We start from the raw sequence: 23,953 nt of genomic DNA, 5'->3' as shown, positions 1-23,953 counted from the left end.
GCAGTTTCAGGCCGCATTATCATAATCAATGTATTATGATATCTCACCATAACCTTGAGTACTCACACGTTCTCCTTTGTCCCCAGCATCTCCTCTTGGTCCAGGTGGACCTTCAGGTCCTATAATGCCTCTTTCTCCCTGAAAAGAGGAAAACAGAATCACAATGTCAACGTTCCATAGTGGCATAACAGCATTCTTACTTCCCATGTGATACATTTAAGTTAAGCATTGCTTTTTCCTATTAAATCAAATAACAAAATGAAACTACTGGAAAAGAGAGAGCCACAATAATCTCGTGAAATAGTTTCTTTAAGCCAACTTCCTTGCTACAACTAATATAAATTAAAATAGGATATGCTACACTTTGTATTCCTTACATCTGTAACAAGAGATTTGTTCCTGTGCAGTTACCTTATCTCCTTTAATTCCAGAAATGCTGGATGCCTAGAAGAAATATAAAAAAGATAACTGCTGAGACCTTTTCAGATCATATTCCAGAAATGCAAACTTGTAGAAAGGCACTTCCTATGCATTGTTACAGGTGATGTACAAATATTTGTATGAACGTAACTATGCCAGGAGAGATAAATAATGAAGTCTTTCATAGCTAACTAACTTGGCCAGATGAAGAAGAAATTATGGTACAATAGCCTTTGGTCATTTTGGTCATGCAATAATGATCGTGTCTCTTAAGGAAGAGTTAGTGGATTTCAAATTAACACCACTGTACTTATAGCCTAACCAGTAAGCCCAATGTTATGGAAAACTGTAAACCGTGAACTGGTGAATTCTGAATGGCCACAAATTCCTCATCTTTGATATACAACTAAGCTATTGGCTATATGATGTACATGCCCAAGTGAAGTCTAGGTAAAACTCCTTTACAAAAGAATAACAGGTTATATAGTCTTTTCTAGACCAGGCATTAAGCAACCAGAAAAAGAGAAAACTAGGATGAAGATTAAAGGTGTTTTACCCACTCTAGCTGTTTATGATATTTATGATGGCTGATTATAATGGGACACTTACCGGCAGACCGGGTATACCAGGCTCTCCTCTCTCTCCCTATGGCAGAAAGTGAAAGTGTTACGGCAGTCCAAATAGTTTAAGTCTTACCATAAGGATATACCACAACTGATCCCCACTGATGACTTTATAAGCTCATTGCATCAGGCAAAGCACTGTACTTTCACTCCCATGTCTCATTGTAAGACCACATCTTAGTTTTACTGGGAGCTATGATCAATAAACTGGACTCCCAAGAATCTGAGAGTAGAATTTCATTCAGCCCACAGTATTTAACGTTGTGTGGGAACAGGACATTTTCATGTTAATTTGCATTTCAGTAAGCTCTGAATACAGGAATATGTTGTCGATGGTTTTCACCAGAGATACTTGCCAGCCATTCAGAACACTACAGGTTAGACCTGCACAGTTTGTGGCTCACCAGATAAGCTTGCCAGTATTCCAAATGACTGATAAATCTGAGTCAGCTTCGTAGTAATAGGAACTGGGAATTAGTATTATGGTAGTATAAATGGAAATGGTCAAAAGCAACGCAAGCGTTCAACTTTTAATATTGTTCCTACATAAATGGGAATGACAGGTTACATTACTAATTCCTTTCGGATTCAAGAGCCCTTCTGAGTAAGCATATTTCCAATAAAAATTAGAGTATTTGCCGTAGGTCTAAGAATCCTTACTTGTTCTCCTCGAGGCCCAGGTGCTCCTTGTAAGCCCTATTTCAAAAATTAAAGTGGGGGAGAGGGAGAAAATATTATTCAGAATAATCATGGATCTCATACTGGGCAGCATTAACAGGAGGAGTTCTTGAAGTAAGGATGAATCATTGGCCAACATGGAAGAGTCTTTACTGAGGGATAATAGAGGCAGCAAAAGTGTACTTGAGCAATAATAGGATTCAAAGTGAATCATATTTTTTATTATTGAACAACTGAACTGTAGCATTAAGATTACTTTTTGGATGCCATTTATGATGGGCAATAATTCCCTTGGAATTGGCTTTGAATGTTCAGGTTTCAGATGAACCTACATTTAGAAACCCAAGTCTCTATCAAGAAACTGCACCGGATGGAAAATAGAAAATGTAATTTGAAGTTGAGAAATATAAAGTAGGAAGTTTATCAACCCTCCCTACAATCACTGGTTACTTTTTGGAAATCATTCTGGATCCCCACATGTTTTTTTCTCTGAAACATCAAAACATGTTTGAAGTATCTGGGAGAAAAAAATAACTTTACAAAAGAAAACAATGTTTGTCTTTTACTTCTATATTACAACTCACGATATCTCATCATCATTTGCAGTTGTTCAATAGATCCTCTCATTCCAAAGCAATAGATTCAATTTTTAGTGTAGCAAATCAAAATGCAGGTCAACATGTTTTATCTTTTCTCTAATCTTTCCTCCAGTTGCTTCTTTTTCAACTCGCCAAATCACCTTTGAACTGTTGCACTCAAAAAGAGAGACAGGAGGAGGAGAATTGTTCCCAGATAGACAATGTTTGACCAACAAGACCCAAACTCAGTCAACGCTTCTATCTCCTAGAAACAGAAACTGTTGATTTATGCCCAGATTTTACAGCATTATGAAATATTGAGATTAAGAAAAATCCCACACTCACATCACTGCCAGATGGACCAGGACGGCCTGAGGGACCTTGTTCTCCCTAAAATAAAAAAGTACTATAAACATGTAGTTTATGTGAAATATTCCTAATTTTATCATCTGAACAAACCTGTCAGATAATTTAGACTTGGAAGCAAAACTTTCTTAGTCCAAATCTTAATTTTTAGCCACTAGACCATGCTGGGTTTTTTCCCCCCAGAGAAACCTATCCAAATTACTATTGGATTTTAAGTTATTTCTTGATATAATATGGGGCAGTGCAGTGGCTCAGTGGTTTGTCTGGAAAGCTGGCAGTCCGGGTTCAAGACCTGAACGCCATGCGATGCGATGGGGTGAGCTCTCATCCTCGCCCCAGCTCTTGCCAACCTAGCAGGTCCAAAGCATGAAAATGCAAGGAGATAAATAGGTACCACTTCAGTGGGAAGGTAACAGCACTCTGTGATGTCATGTTGGCCACAGGACCACGTAAATATCAATGGCCTTGAAACAGAGATCGGCACTACCCCCTGTAGTTAGCAATGACTAGGGGAGTAAAATCTGCAGGGACTCCTTTGCCTTTTTCGTTTGACATAATATGGTCAATTCAGAATAAATATATATACCTTCTCTCCTTCAGGACCAGGCAATCCATGCTCTCCCTAGAAGAGAAAAGAATTTTTTTTGCAAAAGGTACATTTCAGGCAAAATGCATTTTGTTTCCATAGGAAACATTTGTTGTTGTTGTTAGCTGCGAAGTCGTGTCCGACTCATCGCGACCCTATGGACAACATTCCTCCAGGCCTTCCTGTCCTCTACCATCTTCTGGAGTCCATTTAAGCTCACGCCTACTGCTTCAGTGACTCCATCCAGCCACCTCATTCTTTGTCGTCCCCTTCTTCTATTGCCCTCGATCTTTCCCAGCATTATAGGAAACATACCATAGCAATAACATTACTGAGCTTTATACTTATTCCTGTTTTGCTCATTCAGTAAAAATTATGAATCCAAATGAAATCCTTTTTTTTTTACTTTAAGGATGGATCTGAAGATAAATCCTAAATTACATTCTAGGCACTCCAGTTCATTAAAAATTCAGAGAACACAAAATCTCACTGGATGTCATCAGTGCATTTGACTCCATCGTAAAATGAAGGTAGCTAATTAACAGGTCATGAATTGTTATGTAAGGAATTATGAAAAATCAAATTATACAATTCACACAGCACACATAATTTGTATGTTAGCTCTTGATTTGAAAACGTGATCCAAACCACTTGCATGCAATCTTCCACCATGTACAGGAATTTAGTTCACAGCACTGCTCCACCCAAATCTCACCTTTTCTCCTGATGGTCCAAGTGCACCAGGAGGTCCACGGTCTCCCTGTTACAGGGGAAAAAAAAATCCAAATCAGATATTTTTTTTTTATTGAAGAGTTTTAAAATACAGTTTTCCTTTAAGAATCCCCCTTCCCCCTCCCTCCTCCCCCCTCCCTACCTCCCCCCCTCCCCCCCTCCCCCCCCGACTTCCCAGAGCTAAATACAAGGTATATATATAAAAAGCAATCATAAACAATCATATACTAACAATTATAAACTCTAAAATCCATCACTCTCTAGCTTATATAAGATAAAACAAATAATAATAATATTGAATATGTATAAAAAAAAACTAAGATAATAAAGGAAAAAAAACGAAAGAAGACTTATTCACCAAATCAGATATTAGAAGCACCAATGGATATACATAATTCATGAATGGACAAAACGACAAAAACTATAGCTGTAAATTCAAGGTTTATTTGTAAGGGCTCTCTAATTGCGCCCGCAGGAGAAGGAACCAAATCAGTTTCCTATGAAGAAACAAGTAAACAAACAGATCTCCCTATCAGTGCATTAGGCTGAGCCATTTGCAGAAAATTTCCCAAAATTGTTCAAAAGGAAAAGTGAAATAAACATAACTGCCCACTCCATACAGCTAGAAGATCTTTATGAATAATGCTTATCTCATTCAGTATAGACATTAATGTCATCGGTACTTATGGTCACCTTTCATATTTAGAAGGCTTAATGATGATGATAACTTTATTGTCACTTTGAATGTACACCAATCGGCATACATCTTAGTCTTCCAAGTGTAAATGCAGCGCTGACATTTGAGCAACACCTACCTTGATCCCAGGTTCACCTGGCGGTCCTCTGGGGCCCTAAAGACAAGAGTAGGAACATTTTGTTTGAGGATTAGTGAGCAAACTAACACATATTTTTCTCTTGGGACCAGTTTAGCTTTTCCTTTTAAATTCAATTAATAAAGAAATTGGAAAAACAAGGTACAGTAACAATGAATTTTAGTGCTGGTTTACTGTCCATATTATTATTTAATTAGTTTAATACGTTTATATAGCCACCTGCCTACCAATGGAATTTCAGGCAGCAAACAAAAGATAGTGCCTGTTACTCGTCCCAGCTTCTGCTAACCTAGCAGTTTGAAAGCACGTAAAAATGCAAGTAGAAAAATAGGGACCACTACGGTGGGAAGGTAACAGCGCTCCGTGCGCCTTTGGCATCTAGTCATGCCGGCCACATGACCATGGAGACGTCCTCGGACAAGCGCTGGCTCTTCGGCTTTGAAATGGAGATGAGCACCGGCCCCTAGAGTTGGAAACAACTAGCACACATGTGCGGGGGAACCTTTACCTTTACTAGAACAATTGAATACATAGTTAGCAGGCACTTACACTGGGTAGCAGTGATACAGAAAGTTGCTGGAGGCAGATGGTCACTTTTGTGACATTGCAAATACATCAATTTACACTGTGCAGGAGTATGTTAACCACACCTGTACTTTTACTAAGAAAACCACCACATGGATAGAAAATCTGTGTGGCCATTAGGACTCAACTTGATGGTACATATTCAATCACTCAATCTCCAAGAATATTCCAATGATTTGCTGTATTTCATCCACCCATCTTATCTTTTGTCTTCCCTTTTCTCTACTTACTTCAGTCTTGCCAAACCTAGCTCTTTTTTATAACCCATCACCTATTTGTACCACTTGCTCAAAGAAGAGCCAAATGCAAGTACCAAAGGAGAATATATGGATGTATCATGGTCTCAGTCTTCCCATCACTGCTCACCAGAGCATTCCTTTTAGCAAAGGACATGTACAAATCAAAACCTAAATGAATCCATGACCCAGGACCATTTTCTGTTATTCAGTCCTATACTGAATATGTACTGCTAGAATAACCTAGAAGATACTGACTGTTAATTCATTCGTTATTGATTTTGAACTAAAGCATAAGGGACTTTAATTTCTGTCCTTGGAAATTCTCTCCATTCCCCCCTTAAAAAAATCCTGTTGAGTAAGCCTGCTTTGTCTCCAAGTAGCTGTGGTTTGGCTATGTGGAAAAAAGGTTGTCCTACATTGTTACTATGATAATGTACTATTATCATCTAGGCAGCATCCCACATAGCCAAACAGCTGGGCTCCTCAAAGCAGAGGATATCCTTAAGAAAGTTTTTCAAGGAAGATTTTAAGAGCAAGACAAATTCATAACACAAAAGGTATCTCTCAGTTATTTAGGTCAGGAATATTTTTGGATTTTAGAGATTAGACTCAATAACTTAATTTAACTTTTAATGAATGAATGAATGAGCACATGCACATAAACATCTCTCTCTCTCTCTCTCTCTCTCTCTCTCTCTCTCTCTCACACACACACACACACACACCATGTGTATATGTATATGTGTGTATAACATACAGATCTTTAACCTAACCATAATATTTTTCTGATATCCAACAACAAGAAATTTTAGGTTAGTCCCATTTACAATGCCTGGAAGTGTTTTAATCTTGATCTATGACATGAGACATGAATACTTAAGGCCTATTCTAATTTGTTCAGAAATAGTCATGAATACCACAATTGTGCAAGTTGAGGATCAAAGAGCACTCCCACACGGTACACTTATTTTCAGGGCTTGAAATCACATTTGGACAGGATTAAATTTCCATCCTTTAATATATTTTTTCCTGTTACTGTGGCTGGTCTTAGTTTCTGCTTATTATAATATACTTAGACAACCCATAAGGACCCCAGCAGCTTTCTTGAACTTAAATAGCAAGAAGCAATATTACTGAGTGTCATGCACATAGTGATGAAACTTCATTTCAAAGTTTCTGATGACAACCAGTAGTTTTTCACATAAATATTAGATATTAGGCAGTTCAAGGCTGGCCCAGCTAACTTTGTTAAGTTTACTCATTTAAGATTAAGTTGAAATGTTTTCTGTTTGATAGGATCTTAAGAACATAAGATCTTAAGAACATGGGGCTTCCCTTGAGGACCACCCGGAGGCTCCAACTGGTACAGAATGCAGCCGCGAGGGTTGTGTTGGGAGTCTCCCGATACTCCCATGTGACACCTCTGCTCCGTGAGCTGCATTGGTTGCCAGTTGTCTTCCGGGTGAGATTCAAGGTGCTAGTAATGGTGTTCAAAGCCCTCCATGGCATGGGGCCGGAGTACCTCAGGGAACATCTGCTGCCGGCATCAAGCTCCCTGCGCCCTGTGCGTTCCCACAGAGAGGGCCTCCTCAGGGTGCCACCGGTCAGAGAATGCCGACTGGTGGCCCCCAGGGGGAGATCCTTCTCTGTGGGCGCCCCGGAGCTATGGAACCAGTTACCGGTTGAGCTCCGGACGGCGCCCGATCTGCGCTCCTTTCGCCGCGATCTGAAAACATACTTGTTCGAGCAAGCCGGCCTGGCCTGAGGGGGGATTGGTGGGGTTTTTATCATTTTTATTGGGGTTTTTACTATGTATCAATTGTATTTTAATCGGGCATGCATTTAATTATCTTTTAGTTTTTGTAAATTTCTGTGTTTTATTCTTGCCCTGTACACCGCCCTGAGTCCTCCGGGAGAAGGGCGGTATAGAAATATTAATAAATTAAATTAAATTAAATTAAGAGAAAATGTTTTTCTCTAAAAACTCACCCGATCTCCAGGGTCTCCAGTACGTCCAGGAGGTCCAGGAAAACCTTCTTCTCCATCTCCCTTCAACATAAAGGAAAGCAGTGACCCCCATAATAAACTTAAACAACTTTTCTGGTTAAAAGCAGGAAGTGAAATCTACGGAATTTCCAGCTCAAATTAATTTGCATCAGCACAAGTCTGGATTCATACACTCAGATACACAGCCTCTGCAGGCAATCCTTGACTTATGCCCAAATGCTTAACAAGTCAACCGGTCAAAGTTACAGTGGACTCCCCAGAGCTACTTACAAACTGTTTTCGACATTGTAACAGCCACCCACCCCTATCATAACATGATCGCATTTTGGGCACTTTGCAACTGGGTCACCTTTACGGCTATTTCCAGTGTCACTGACTTGCAATGTTTTTTTGCAGGTTTCCAGCATTTACTTCCAGTTTTGGCAATGGATAAAAAAAAAGTTGAAAAATTGGGTCTGATCTCATGATGCTTCAACGTATGACCACAACAACTTACAACCACAATTCCAGGCTCAATTCTGATCGTAAGTTGAGGACTACATCTACTCAGAAGCAGCACTATGGAAGGCTTCTATCTAGAATTTTGAATGGGAGTCAAAAAAACCTTCCCCCAAACCAATGGAGTGCTCATTTGATTAATCTAGGCTCCATTCATCCTTTTAGTCAGTGAACAGATCCTTATCTTACCTTATCGCCTTTTTGTCCTGGAGGTCCAGAGGGTCCCCTGGGCCCAGGATCTCCAGGAATACCCTGGGAAGTAGGGAAACAGAGGTAAAAACAAAAGACCAAATTTTAATTCTTTGCAATTAAGCAATCATTTACTGGTTTTGTTCATTTCTCTAGGAGACTCCCATGTCATCTCTTATGGCAATACTTTTGTTTCAGACATATTACAATTTTCTAGACTTTAAGTTTTACAAATGTTCTCCGACAAATACTTTCAGCTGTCACTCTTGTTCCTCATCATATAGTCATTCAGTGTTTCTCAAGTGTATCTACATTTATAAATCCCACCTTTATAAACATGGCAAAGAATGTACTCACTGGAATACCAGGTTCTCCTCTGACCACACCTCCATCACCTGGTCCAGGAGGGCCCTAGGAAGAAGGTAAAGGTGAGCTCTGGATCTCTGCGTTTCTCCAATTTCACATTAGGAAAGAGAAACATCTATTAGAAAGGGGGAAAATACCCAGAGAGAGAGAGAGAACCACAGAAGATAGAAGAAGCAGATCCAAAGAGCTGGGAGGGTGGAGCAGAGTGAAAAGGGTAAAGCATCCAGAGTAGAAGGAAAAGCATACTTACACAAAGAGGACTATGAGCAGGATTTTTATATGTTTTGTGCCCGGCCACATCCCTCACAGCTGCTAATTTGGGAACTTTTCACCAATCCAAATGTGTTCACAGACACCCCAAAGCTAAAGTACTACAACTCTTTGCCCTTTCGTTGCTTTCCTGAAACACACTACATTCTTCATGCTCACTTTCACTTAAAGTAGCTCTCTTCTGTCACGTTTACTTAGAAGTAACATTTCCAGATTTTAGGGGAGCTTCCTCCAAGGAAGTCAGGACGGAGAAATGAATCTTACATTCTGACTAAAAGTCCTTGTTGGTCTATCATGGGTCTCTTCAGCAACTGAATCATTGACAGATTTCTCAGCAAAAGCAGAGAGGCAGGGAAAAAGAAGGATCACTTACTCGCTCACCTCGGTTGCCCTTCTCACCCTGTAAATAAAATAAAATGTTTGTATATGTAAGCGTATGCACTAGGCTCAGCAGGGAAAATAATTGTGGAAAAGCACAAATACTGGTTAAGAGGAAATAGTGACTATGTATACAGTTAATATGTAATTCTAGAGCCTATTCAAAAAAGTATGGCAAAATGATATGCTTCTATACCAAGCTATTCTTGTTATATTATAGAGTTAAGGTTTATTATTATTTTCTTCAGTTTCCAAAATTATTGACACTGGATTGTTCAACTGTCTCACCTTACACATGAGGATAATGGTGTAGTGAAAAGCAATATATGGGATAGGGAGACATATGAAGCAGTTCCAAATTTACTGAAAGTATCCTGACATAGCAGAAATGTTCCGGTTTCAAAAGTTAGGTCAGAACACCTGTTTCAAAAACAAACAGTGTAACTCTATGAATCACATGGGGCCAATTCCACAGAAAGTATACCTGTGCAAGGAGGAGAAGGAAGGATAAAGACAAGTGTGATAGCTGCTGTTTTGCAGTTTGCTAACAGGGCACTATTAATGGACTTGAAGACAGGTGTCCAAGGGGACTTTTATAAGCATACAGATGGGCTACGTAGTTTGATTTCATATTCCACTGTTGTGATTCAGTGTCAGCCTGTGCTCCCAGCAGCTGAGTCCGATGAATCTGAGGAGGAGGAGGAGGGGTTTGGAGAGCCTTTGGTGTCAGAGGGAGGCTCTGATGCACTGCAGGACTCTCAGCCTGGCCCCTCCAGTCATGTTCCTCATGAGGCTCAGCTGTGTGAGTACGAGGTGTTGGACTCAGAAGAGTCACAGCTGAATCTGTTCAGAGACACTAGAAGCAGAAGGCAATCCAGCAGAGCAGAGCAGAGAAAAATCAATGAGGCAACTCAGTGAGAGGAGAAGGCAGTGAGAAGCCACGCCTTGGGACTGATAATAAAAGGGGAAGGTGTGGGCAGGGCTGGTTGCTGAAGGCAACCGTTTGGAGACATTCTAAGAGAATCCTGGTCTGTTCTTGATATTTCTGTTTAACTCTTGTTTGTTGACTCTTGTTTGATATTTTGATTCATTGAAGGAAATATTCTGTTGCTTTTTTGTTTGAACTGTAAATAAATTTGGGTTGGGTTTTTCCAGCCTATTGACTGTAAAAAGGAAAAAGGGGTTGTCCCTGACACACAAACAGGGCCGGTCATAGGCTGGGACAGAACATCCACAATGAGTGTGGATGGTTTCAATTGCTAAAGTAGAAAATTACTGCAAGGAGAGGAACTGGTACCTTGATAGAAATGCCAGGAGGCCCTGCTGGCCCACGAAGTCCTGCTAGCCCAGGATCCCCTACAGGACCCCTGAGGCCTGGAATGCCTGGGTTTCCCTTCAGACAGAAAGAAAAAGACATTTAGCAAGAACTGGGTTCCCACCTGTTACTCAGCAAAAGGAGTAGGTATAAAGTTAGGCCTGCAATTCAAGACACACTACTATGGAAGTGAAAGATGAAGGATTTATGACCAAGTAAATATCCTTAAAGGGATGCGGTGGCTCAGTGGGTTAGGACGCTGAGCTTGTCGATCAGAAGGTTGGCAGTTTGGCGGGTCGAATCCCGAGTGCCGCGTAGCAGAGTGAGCGCCTGTTACTCGTCCCAGCTTCTGCCAACCTAGCAGTTCGAAAGCACGTAAAAAATGCAAGTAGAAAAATAGGGACCACTAAGGTGGGAAGGTAACAGCGGTCCGTGCACCTTTGGCATCTAGTCATGCCGGCCACATGACCACAGAGACGTCCTCGGACAAGCGCTGGCTCTTCAGCTTTGAAACGGAGATGAGCACCGGCCCCTAGAGTCAGAAACGACTAGCACACATGTGCGGGGGAACCTTTACCTTTAAATATCCTTAGGATTCCTGTGTATGTTTCAAAGTGAGACCGGAAGTGGTGAAATAGCCATAGGACGTGGTAAAGTAATATTTCTATGTGGCAAGTGACACATACATGAGGACCTCATGAAGGATACAATATTTCCTCTCCCTCCACTTCCTTGGATATCCTGCTTTCAGTGGTTTTTCTTCCTTCTCCCTCCCATTTGTCTGTGTTACTTACTGGATTGCCAGGCTCTCCCTTTTGGCCAGGAAGGCCTCTTCCTCCATTCAATGGTATTCCAGGCTCCCCCTGATTAAGAAAAAAGTTTAACGTTATCTTATCATAGTACAGTTTAGGAATTAAACAAGAACCTATCTCAGCTTCTCTGGATGGAAGCACAGTCCATTATTCTATAGCGTATCTTATATTATACAAAATTAAGAGAAGCATGGAAATATTTTTCTAAGCATAAACTAAAGAGATCACAAAGTGTGAGTCACAATTGATATTTACCAAAACTTTTCCTTATGCTAAATGTTAAGAAGATCCCCATGAAAAAGAATAATTAGATGGGATCGTGCATAAACTCTAACAGCCTGCCACTGTTGATCACTTTACAATGAAATTGAGATTTATTCCCCCCCCCCCTAATATACTGTTAGTAGGTTGGAACTGCAATAAATAGGTGCACTCTATGTTTTGGACTGGTAGAGGACAGGAAGGCCTGGAGGAATGTTGTCCATGGGGTCGTGATGGGTCGGACACGACTTCGCAACTAACAACAACAACAAATGTTTTGGACAACTCCCAAATGAGGGATCACAGTCCCACAGTGTTGTTTCAATTAAATATGCTTATTTGTATGAAAATCGATATCAATAAAATATCATTTTATAAACAGAGATGTGTTGATAAAAGCAAAGCTTTCTATTTGCATTATGATCACGCCTTTCTGATGGCTGATTTCAGCTGAGAGCATGAAGTATTCTCGGCTTTCTTTCTTCTGCCTACCCACATTTTTTCCCATTTTATTGTGATCATTGCCAGATAATTATCTCCATTCGGTACTTATGATGCCAGAACAACTGTTATTTTTGGACATATAGTACAAGGATGCTCCCTTTTTATCATTGGGATTCCCTATCAGCAATTCTGATGCTGTAGTACTGCTTAGGAGGAGTGACCGGAGAAGCTAGGGCATACATTACATACATTACATGGAAATGATACATATCCTACCACAACAAATTACCTCTATATGATCCTTTTCCCAGTTCAACTCTCAAAGATCCACTTACCGGCTCACCTTTCTCTCCTCTTGGCCCACTTGGGCCAATCAGTCCACGCTCCCCCTGAAAGGCAAAAAATAAGGAGTAAATGGCTCTTCAGTTGGTAACAAGGAGTTTAATGGCCAATATTATCTTTACTTACTTGGATACCTCTGAGACCAGGAAGGCCAGGACTGCCCTATGAAGAGAAAAAAAAAGGGGGGGGAGTGAATAGGACTTATTTTCCTATAGTGGGAATAAGAAAAGAGAGGTGAGGAACAAGATGAAGCAATATATTTGAAAATAAATCCTAGATCTAAATAAAGTAGGATAGCATTAGACATGGTTAGAACATGAACTTAGTACTGGGTACATGGAGTATCTCTGTTATAAATAAGTAACCAGATCTTCATTGTGATCTTGGGGAATCACACACATGGGGGACCAATGTAGTATATAGATGTAGGGCAGAAACAGTCACAAAATCAGAAGCCTTTTTATTCAGTATATTTTTCTATCCCAAGCAGAGCTCCATATCCTTTCCCCCCCTTTTTGGCACTCAGTCCATCAACCTGAGCCTTGGATTTTTGTACTTGCAACACCTTTAAAATAGTATAGAGTTGTAGTGGTGGAGAAATCGCAATACCAGGGCTTTTTTTGTCATAGAACGCTCAGAACGGAGTTCCGGCACCTTTTTTGGATGGAACCTTGTAGGGTAGGCAAGGCAGGTTGTATGACATGTGTGAGTTCCGGCACCTTTTTCTTTTACAAAAAAAGCACTGCGCAATACTATTGTCAAACCGAAATGCTTAACTACATAAGGTTTCACAAAAACCTTTCTGTTCTAGAAAGTTTTATTTCTGCTTAAGAACAAAAATACATGCTTCACTGTGACCATGAAGAAAAATAAATGTTCAGTAAAAAAGTATTTAATTCAAAGGTTCCAACTTATGATGGCGGACACTATCTCAATTACAGCAAAGCATTAGGAATGTGTTTGCATGCAACTATACATGGCAAAAAGACAAAAAGGTTAATTACCGGCTGACCAGGAGAACCTGGACTACCAGGTCGACCAGGATTCCCTGGTGCTCCATCTGCTCCTGAAAATCCCTAGAAGAAAATAGAAACATTAAGGACATATCTTTGCAGAAATTATTTACAATTAAGAATCAAAAGCATAGCCATGAGAACACAGATAGCATTTCAGCTTTCTCTAAATTCCAAGTGTGATCTGAAGATAAGAGTTGAACAAATCCAGAATGGGCCAGATAGGAGAAGGTTGCAAAGGTATCCAATGAAAATTATGACGACGCCAAAAAGTCAAGTGCATCAATGTAGTTGAGCACGCAACACAAATTATTTACTGGTGCCATTTTAAGTTTAAGTTTAAGTTAAGTTTAAGTTTATTCAATTTGTATACCGCCCTTCTCCTTGGTAGGGACTCAGGGCGGTTCACAGGGCATATATAAAAAAGACAATACAAAAATTAAAAAAGATTAAACCCATGCCCAGTTAAAACAGTAATACAAATCTAAAACAACAAATTAAAACCCATAATCCCCCGTCAGGCCAGACCAGCCATTTCAAATAGGTGGGTCTTCAGGCCACGACGGAAAGTTCGGAGGTCTGATGCCGTCCGGAGCTCTACCGGCAGTTGGTTCCATAATGCCGGAGCGCCCACAGAGAAGGCCCTCCCCCTGGGGGCCACCAGTCGGCATTCCTTGACTGGCGGCACCCTGAGGAGGCCCTCTCTGTGGGAACGCACAGGGCGGAGGGGAGTTGATGCCGGCAGCAGGTGGTCCCTGAGGTATCCCGGACCCATGCCATGTAGGGACTTAAAGATCGTAACCAAAACCTTGAACCTCACCCAAAAGACAACTGGTAACCAATGCAGCTCGCGGAGCAAAGGTGTAACATGGGAGTACCGGGAAACTCCCAAGACAACTCTCGCGGCCGCATTCTGTACCAGTTGGAGCCTCCGAGTGGTCTTCAAGGGAAGCCCCATGTAGAGAGCATTACAGTAGTCAAGGCGAGAGGTCACGAGCGCATGAGTGACCGTACACAGGGCATCCCGGTTCAGATAGGGCCGCAACTGGCGCACCAGGCGAACCTGGGCGAAAGCCCCCCTAGTCACGGCCACTATATGATCTTCCAAGGTAAGCCGTGAATCTAGGAGGACTCCCAAGTTGCGAGCCCTATCCACGGGGGGTAAGAGCTCACCCCCCATAGAAAGAGATGGAACATTTTGAATGTCCCGGGATGCCGGAATGTACAGCCACTCAGTCTTGTCAGGGTTGAGTTGAAGTCTGTTCCTCCCCATCCAGACCCGAACCGCCTCCAGGCAACGGGACATCACAGCGAGGGCATCACTGGGGTGGTTTGGGGTCGAAAAGAAAAGTTGGGTATCATCAGCATATTGATGATACCCAACTCCAAAACCACGAATGATCTCACCCAGCGGTTTCATGTAGATGTTGAACAGGAGAGGCGAGAGAACCGACCCCTGAGGAACTCCACAAACGAGAGACCTAGGGGCCGATCTCTGCCCCCCTGCCAACACCGACTGCGAGCGTCCCAGGAGATAGGAGGAGAACCACTGAAGAACTGTGCCTCCCACTCCCAATCCCCTGAGACGCCGCAGCAGGATACCATGGTTGATGGTATCGAAAGCCGCCGAGAGGTCTAATAGGACTAGGACAGAGGAATATCCCCTATCCCGAGCCCTCCAGAGATCATTCACCAGAGCGATCAGTATACAAAATATTAGTGTAAATATTAAATTTACATTATTTGCACAGTGCATTCTCATGGAAGGCTGGCAAACTGGGTTCACAATTCAGAACTTGACAACTATCCATTATCAAATGATGGTTTGCAGGTCTAAACAAATCTTTACAGAGTTATAACTTTCCTCCAACCTATTGTAAGGTCCCTATGTATTCAATATTTATGGATATGCTTACCAAATTTGGTTTAATGTCATCAGGTGTTGAATAACCAAGAAAGGAGAGATTAGATTGTGTATCTGGACATTAATGGTTCCTTGACAGGCACAAAACCAAGACCAAGTATTCCACCACATAATTATTATTATTTGATTGCTCTCTACATGGCAAATGGATTCTAATTCCCATAAAACTACTCTTGTTTCATTGCTATATACTGTAACTTCACACTTTGGGTAGGGACTGAAGGCTTCCTTATATAAAAGCTATCTTACAAACAGAAAGTTAACACATCTGTTGCAGCTTGGTCTCATTTTCCTCTAAAAGTTTACTGAAGTTAATGTAAATTTAGTCATGTAAGCCTTCAATTGTAATCAGAAGTATTCAAGACACAGACACGAAGCCTTATGTTACAGTAGATTCAAAACTGTTTTGTTTATGGATCATCTCTATTAATCCAGAATTTCTTGTTTCAGAGAAATATAGAGAGACGTTAGAAGATTTACAACAGGCATAACCAACGCCTTTCATTCCAATAATGATTTAGTTCAGGGGTGTCAGGCCTGCGGGCCGGATGCGTCATGCTGAAACCGCGCCCACCCCAGCTCCTGCAATGGGGAAAAAGTTGTGATACGTTGCAACACGTCACATGACACAGCGAGTTTGACACCCCTGGTTTAGTTCTTAGGACCCACAAACAAAGGACAAAGATTTTATAGCACACCAATCTGAATCAGGTCCCAGATTTACAGCAAATCTGCAAAATAAACCTGATTGCAACTGGAGTTCCTCGAAGAAAATTAATCTAGGGCTGCAACCAAAAATGCCACTCTTCACATAATGGAACACCTGCTACTCACCAAGGCACCTATGAGATCCAAACCACATTGTCCCCAAACAGACGCAGATGAATAGCAAAGAGAGAGAGAATTGCAGAAGAGAGAGTTCCAGGTGACTCAGGCAAGAGAACTAAACCACACATTATAAGAGAAGGCAGAAAACATCAAAAATGGTTTATCAGTAGAAGCACTCTTTAACTTAAAAGATGCATATAATGGAATTCACTGATTGTTGATGCAGAATTTGGTAAGTTCCTCCTTTTGAAGAGGAAAGTCTGTTAACATTCAGCTCTTGGTTTTGTCTTTCATTTAGACTACCATACATTCATGCTGTGAGAACTCACCCTCTCTCCTTTTTCACCTTGCCTCTCAACAGTGTCACCTGGGGGACCCCGAGGTCCCGTCGGACCTGGAGGACCTGGCATCCCATTGCGTCCCTGGAGGGAATAAAAAGAATGTTTTTGTTTTATAATCGGGTACACTCTGTTTCTTATAGCTAGATTCCTATGCTTAGTTCCCAATATCCTTCATGGATATACCCTTTTGTAAAACGAAAGAACAGAAGGCGTTTCATCCTCAGAACAAAATATATACATAAGGATTTAACATTACCTAAAATGCAACAGACCTGAAACATATATGAACATTCCAAGCTTTTGAGCTCTTGATTATAGTAAGAGAGACATAATTCCAGCAGTGTATCCTATAGGAAGTCGATCTCTTGATATACGATGTATGATATATGATATATCATATATCAAGAGATTGACTTCCTATAGGAGACACTGCTTAAATTATGTCTCTCTTACTATAATCGAGAGCTCAAAAGCTTGGAATGTTCATATATGTTTCAGGTCTGTTCCATTTTAGGTAATGTAAAATCCTATTTTACCAATTTATAAATCCTATTAGTAAAAACAAGTGGACGAGACAATTTTTCCGTGTTTTTTTAAAGAAATGGTACAACATAATATACCAACATTATACATAATGTATAACTTACAAATGCTATTGTCTCCTAATAGAATGTAACAACCACTCTGTCTAATGAACAGTTTTAAATTCCTTTTTGATGGTACAAAATGGAACTAAAAAAAATCTCTCCTCGGATGGCAACACAATCAACTCAAAAATCCTCCTTGCAAAATCATGTATTTTAGAAATATTTAGCCTTGGAGAAAAGACTTCTGCAGCCATTGTTTTGTACATGGTTTGGTGAAAGGCAAATTAATTGCAAAGGAGTTTGAGGGAAATGGAGTGGGCCAGAAATTTCTAGAAAGCTATCTATTTGAAGAGCTCTTTTCGGTTCTATCTTCTGTAATGTTCTGGAGTCTTCAAATCTTTTTTTCTGTGATAAACTTTGAACCAGTGAGACTAAATAAATTATTAAATCATTGAACTAATCTCAAACTTTAAAAGTTTACATTATTTAAGGCTTCTAGTGATTTGAATGAGTAAAAACTCTTTGAAATTCTGAGAGAAGTTCTGCCAATGATTTTAAATAACAAAAACAGAGGAGCTGAATCAAACTAATAGAGCTCAAGAAATACTCCACCTCACAGAATTGTTCTCAAGAAGGCCAAACATTACCGGAGTTCCAGAAGGGCCAGGATTTCCCACTTGTCCTTTCTGTCCCTGCAAAATCATTGATAGATAAATGGTCAATTCCCAAGGAATTATCTATACTTTTCCCTTAAAAGAATCCGAAATACCTCCTTCTACAATAAATCTCAGATACTCACAGGCTCACCTTGCTCACCCTTCTCACCCTGTCGGAAAAGAGACAATAGTAGGCTTGATTGATTTTATATGATCTTCAGGAAACTACAGATACCTCAAATATATTTAATTAATTGTTTTAAATTAGGAATTTGTAGGAAATCCATATCCTTCTTCCCTAGGTACCAAAGAGAGTTTAACGATCATCTATAGAAGAAGACAGTGCTGAACCAATTTAGAAAAGAAATCTTCCCACTAAATCTCCTGATGTCCTTCTCTTTTCCTCTTTAATCTAGATTGGCCAGTTTAAGTCTCCTTGGTTGAGTAGCTATGTTTTCCTTTAGCTCTTTTTGAATATCTCTTAGAATTGGATTCTGCTCCATCCACTAAACTAATTAATAAAGAAAAGCACATTAACATCTCACCATCCCCTTAAGAGCCCTAAAGGGTCAGATGATGTCAACATCCAGGGTGTGAAACATTTTTGAGGCAATAGGACACCAAAAGGGGAGATGCAATAGAGCAGGGGTGTCAAACTCGCAACCTCACGTAACGTGTTGCAACGTATCACAACTTTTTTTCCCCATTGCCGGCAATGGGGTGGGCACAGTTTCGGCATGACACATCCAGCACGCAGGCTGGCAGTTTGACACCTCTGCAATGGAGGGTTGCATTTGTGAAAAACCATTATGGATTTTAATGAGGACAAAGACCAGTTTATTCTCTGCTTCACGTTTAAGTTTATGCGCTTTCAATAATCTTCATATAATACCATAGGGAGGAATTGTGAATAATTGTTACAAGTACTTTTTCTCTTCAAGCATGTATATATTTTAGAACAAATATTTAGTGCTTCTATTTTATATTGGGAATTTGAAACAGATTGGAGACTTTATTGATGCTGTGGCCCTAAAAGCTAATTCAAAGTCCTAGTATTCATTTCTAAAGCCATATATAGTTCAGGATTTGCAATATGTGGTGGAATATGTTTTCCTGTTCCTGCGCATAACCTGAGATCATCTTTGGAGGCCTTATTCCAGGTGCTTTCTCAGGGTGAGTTGTGGCAAACGGCACGTGTCAATTTTGAATGGATATTCTGTTTTACGGCCACTTTTATTACATTATAGGTTTAATGTCATGTTTTAATTACTATGTTTGATATGTTAATTATTTAGAATGTTATTTGGTCATTTTAATCTATTACAAGCCACCCTGGGAAATCCTGGGAGTTTACCCATTTTTGAAAAGTAAGTGTTCAGTAAATAGTCTTAACCATAGAATATTCTTTTTTTAAAAGGCCTAAAAATATGACATAAATCAAGTTGGGGCAACCTTGCCATAACAGGAATATCTCCCATTTTTACAAATGACCCTGACTTTTTTTTCTTGGTTTTTAATCTTTATCTTTCCTTGCCACCTGAGCAGAAAACTTGTGCAGGGTAATTGTCAGTGACTTACCTTAGGGCACTGCACAGCACAGGGCTCTGGTCTAGGCTGAAAACCCCCCCAAAGAATAAAAAGGTGAGTATTAAGATAACTACAATGCAAACACTTACACATTAGAAACTTGGCTTTAGACTCAGGTCATGCACTAAGTAATATTGTATTTTGGAGTTCATGGAAATAAAGGAGAAATGGGTTTTTTTGGAGGGGGGGAAAATACTACATAGTCTCTTTTGAAAGTCCCTGCTAATCTGAAGATGACCGATCAGATGAGTGGATCAGAGTGGTCAGCAAGCCTTGATAAGTGACCTTGATAAGGCACTTTTTAATGCAGTTGTGAAGAGATGACGAGAAAGTTGCTTCATCAGAAATTACAGGGAACAGGACAGTGATAAAGTAATTTTTACACTTTGGCAGGACATGATATGTACAGTAACTGGATAAAAGGTAAAGGTAAAGGTTAATTATACACAGCAGAAATTCCACCGGTTGCATATCTATCTATTTTCATCTTGTGGTGGAAATTCTGCACGTAATGCTAATCATAGAAGGCATTTTCCTTCAGCATTTCTTCTATAGCACGATTGCTACCTGAATGCCAGAGGCAAGTGCTTTTCCATATTGATTGTCTCATTCACATCCTCCACCACTGGATGTATAGCTAGGAAAACTGCAGGCAATCTCTCCTCTGGTACATGAGCAGTGCCTTACCCCATCTATGATGCAGAGGGCACTGGCAAGCCCCATTTCCACCTCCGGCAGACTGTTTGAGTCACGCACAAAGAAAACGTTACGTGATTCTTCACTGGTCACAAGGCGACGCAGTTGTTCACGATCAGCTCCTTCCATCCCCACTGCTAGAATCTGGATTCCTGCGAGGTCCACAAAAGGGAAACTTAGAAGAGATACTCCAGGTTAACTATTCATTGGAGATCATGCAGTCCAGGTGACGAAATTAAGGGAACAAGTAACTTAGCTGATCTTCTAAAGATAAATTTCAGCCAGGGCTACCCAAACTGTATCAAAGCAACTTAAAAGATACCTGAGGGGGGGGGGAATCCTATTTTTTCAGCACAGTCAAGTGACAGATTGCTCAGTAAGAAATGTTTAGATCCACTCATGACATTAAGTACAAGGCCATATGGGAGTTTCCTTTAAAACCTCTCTTAAAATTTGTAGCATTAATGAAAAACAAGAAGTCATCCTCCTCCACAGTGAACATATAAACCTATTCCTAGATAAAATTTAAGTTAAAACAAATACTAAGAAGAAATTGCTGAACTCAGTGAGTTGTTGGAGATGAAGTGTTCAAAAAGGATCATTGGTTCATGTGAAGTAGTTGTGTATTAAAGGTGCTCCCTTAAGGCAGATGTAAATTACTTCCATTCTATTTTTCTTTTGGAAGATTCATTGATTTTTAATACTTCTCATTTGTAGTGTGCAAAATGTTCCAAATTCAGTATGTTTCAAAACTGAGAAGTAACATGCTGAGTTTAAAAAAAAAAGCTTTTCTCACCTGAGTGGAAATGTTCTGACTATGCTGCAAACATTCTGAGTAAAAAATAACTTTATCTGTTTTGAATTCAACACTTCCAATATGATCAGAACAGCAATAAAACATTTTATTATGGGTAGTCCTCAGCTTATGACTCCCCCAGCAGAATTGGTGTGTAATCTGAAGGACTTCTATGAGGAGCAGGCAGAACCAAGGACTATAAGAGACAATTATAACTTATGCACCAATTGTATCCATTCCTAGATCAGAAGGCAAATGTTCATGGTCACTCATGTCTTTGTCACCTCCCAACTGGACAACTGCCATTCATTCTATACGGGGCTGCTCTTGAAGAGCATCTGGAAATTTCAGCTGCTCCAGAATAGAGTGGCACATGCAATATTGGTCACAACAATAATCATAATCAAAATTATAATAGTAAAGGGACCTTGGAGGTATGCCTATATAATGCTGATTTTGGGGGTGGGGGGGGAGGTTTGAGTGTAATTCAAGTGCTGGTTGTCACCTTTAAAGCCTACATGGCATATGGCCAGGTTACTTGTAGTGCCACCTCTCCCCAATGACTTCGGCCATTGAACCAGATCAGGAAGTGTGGCGTGTTCCATTATTTACTAGGTCCTAAGAAGTATGTTTTCTCTGTCATGGCACCTGCCTTGAGGAACAGTCTCAGCCCAAGATATGGACAGCCTTGACTCAGCTGGCCTTGCAGAAGACTCTGAACACCTGTGCCTTTCTTTAGGCATTGGGGCTGGGATATTAATGGAGCCCTAATGTGGATGCAGATGCACTTGTTATTTTGCTACTGAGAATTTGAGGGACCTCAAATGATTTTTCTTGAATGGATTATGAATGCAGTTATGTTTTTATCTCTCTGCACCACATTGACAGTCTTGTCAGAGAGATGAACATATAAATACATAAGTAAATGCTAAATTTAAATGCTTTCTGCATTCCAATGCTTAGATTCTTCTGATGTACATATGCCAATAGTATGGAACAGAAGTACAGAAAAGATACTATATATTTTTATGTATAAACAAATAAATTGGAAATACACCTAGACTCTGTCAGTCTTACAATGCTCTGAAGAACTTTCGACATTTGAACTAATATTGTATCACAGAGAGACTTTTACTAAATCAAGTGTAAATAATTCAATATATGACATGAACCTATGAGTTAAGTTTAAAAATAAGTATACAGTTAAATGAAGCTGCTGGTCACTAAAATGCCTTGAAAAACTTTGCTGCCCAGCCCAAGCTGAAAGGAGAAAGCCCTTGTCAGGATATGTTGACTGGGAACAAGTAGGACAGTAATTTATCTTCTACTGTTAAAAAGAAAGACAAAGAGATGTTTGGAAGAAAATTATAAGAAGATTCTTATTAGAAAGCAGCAGCTACAAATGCTTCTCTCATGTTTGCTGCATTCCAGACGTGAAGGACTGGCGACTTACCGGCAGCTTTGATTTCGCTAGCTGGTCCAGTGGCATCGTCATCACTGGATGATGCATCAGCCAATATCACTAAGGTTCCGGGTACACCAGGTCTTCGCCCTGCGGTGGGGCTCAGCATGTAGCTCTTCACAAAATTAATGGCTGCTCCTTCACAGAAAAAGTAACAACAGTTATGCACCCAGAGAAACACACACTTTAGTAAGAGCACTAGTGACACATTGCTCACTTCAAGTTTTCACTAGCAATTCCCGTGAACACTGACATCACGATCACAGGCAGACTTTCCAAAGAAACAGGATTGCTTCTTTCTCTTCCTGCTGAGTCCTTTGAACAAGGAACTAGCAACTCCCTCCCTGTTCCTTGAATCAAAGGAATGGGCGACCCCTTACCAATGGCATTGCCACTAGGCTCTTCATAGCGCAGTGAGCGAATGTGCTGCAGGACAGTTGCTAAGTCATTGGAACGATTAAGCAGGAGTAAAGGGAGGCCTCGGTAGCTGTACATTGCAATGCCCACCTGGAGCAGGCAGAAAATAAAAGAGAAAATAAATGTGATAAAAGCCGAATCTAAAGATGAAAGAGCATGCAGCCAAATTCCCCATCTTAGGAGCAGAGACAAACCAGGAGTGATATTCATTTACTTCTCAGCCTTCTAAAATAGGCAGGATTAGGAAACAAGAGTTGCTAGTAGCTTTGAAATGTATTTTAATGCAGACAGGCTATTGCAACAGAAACTGGAAAGTCCACCAAATCCCCAATCTACTTCAAGTTATACTATTACAATGAAGGTGGTGCTGTTTTGAGTTTCTTTCTCATGCTTACTACTTTCCCAGAACTCAAGTATCTTTTCTGTAATTGCTCAGTATTTTTCTCTCCGAATCCCAACATTTCACCACAGAACTAGATCCCACCCCGTCATATCCCTGCAGGGTCAAAATTTTGATTCACAGCTATTTGGATGGTCAAATGAAACACCACCACATGGAGGTTACAGAACATATCTTTATCAAATTTTACCTTTTGTCACCTTACTGACAAACTATAGATTGCAATGATAGAATGAAAATCAACAAGGTTATAACTGGGTTCACTTCACCCAAGTAAACTAATTTCCAATGACTTTGCGCATGTGAATCAAACAAGATGGAAGAACTTCAAAATCTTGATGATGTAGGTTACCCGGGTAGTTTCAGGCCCCGGACGAAGAGTGGATATAATGTTGGAGAGTAAGCTTCGCACCACCTCTGCATTGTAGGCTTTGTCTCGAGTTGTATGTATAAGAAAAATGACATCACGCTGGGCATCTGGACAGACTGCAGAGGGGAATGTTTCAGAAAGAGTCAGAATAGCCTCAAATGGATTGGGGACATAAGCTAAAGGACTGATTTTCCCTTCCCCAGCCCATCCCAAATACAAATAAGAACTGAAGAGATTTAATTTCCTGTGAAGGTGCTTCTAATTCTCAACCGGAACATTTTTGAATCAAGTGTATTTTTAAACACTGCAACATTTTAAAACATTTTTTACAAATGGCTTGCCACATGAATCTGA

The 23,953-nt window shown here is 40.3% G+C and overlaps 1 protein-coding gene across 1 annotated transcript in view; it reads right to left on the bottom strand.

The window, feature by feature from the left end:
* Positions 1-23,953, bottom strand: part of COL7A1 (collagen type VII alpha 1 chain) — a gene marked incomplete at its 5' end in the record, with an annotated part of 122,196 nt that overhangs the window by 62,843 nt on the left and 35,400 nt on the right. The window contains 19 exons of the mRNA XM_081319072.1: positions 67-138; positions 412-444; positions 1,030-1,065; positions 3,252-3,287; positions 3,967-4,011; positions 4,799-4,834; positions 7,630-7,689; positions 8,335-8,397; positions 8,692-8,745; positions 12,516-12,569; positions 13,527-13,598; positions 16,617-16,709; positions 17,863-17,907; positions 18,015-18,041; positions 19,450-19,485; positions 20,146-20,306; positions 22,404-22,550; positions 22,793-22,919; positions 23,582-23,715. Of these exons, the coding sequence (XP_081175198.1) occupies positions 67-138; positions 412-444; positions 1,030-1,065; positions 3,252-3,287; positions 3,967-4,011; positions 4,799-4,834; positions 7,630-7,689; positions 8,335-8,397; positions 8,692-8,745; positions 12,516-12,569; positions 13,527-13,598; positions 16,617-16,709; positions 17,863-17,907; positions 18,015-18,041; positions 19,450-19,485; positions 20,146-20,306; positions 22,404-22,550; positions 22,793-22,919; positions 23,582-23,715 (1,331 nt within the window). The remainder of the gene's footprint in view (positions 1-66; positions 139-411; positions 445-1,029; positions 1,066-3,251; positions 3,288-3,966; positions 4,012-4,798; positions 4,835-7,629; positions 7,690-8,334; positions 8,398-8,691; positions 8,746-12,515; positions 12,570-13,526; positions 13,599-16,616; positions 16,710-17,862; positions 17,908-18,014; positions 18,042-19,449; positions 19,486-20,145; positions 20,307-22,403; positions 22,551-22,792; positions 22,920-23,581; positions 23,716-23,953) is intronic.

The sequence above is a fragment of the Vipera berus genome (genome assembly GCF_964194415.1).
Source record: "Vipera berus genome assembly, chromosome: 2".
Lineage (NCBI taxonomy): Eukaryota > Metazoa > Chordata > Lepidosauria > Squamata > Viperidae > Vipera > Vipera berus.
This window is presented reverse-complemented; position numbering and strand designations above follow the sequence as displayed.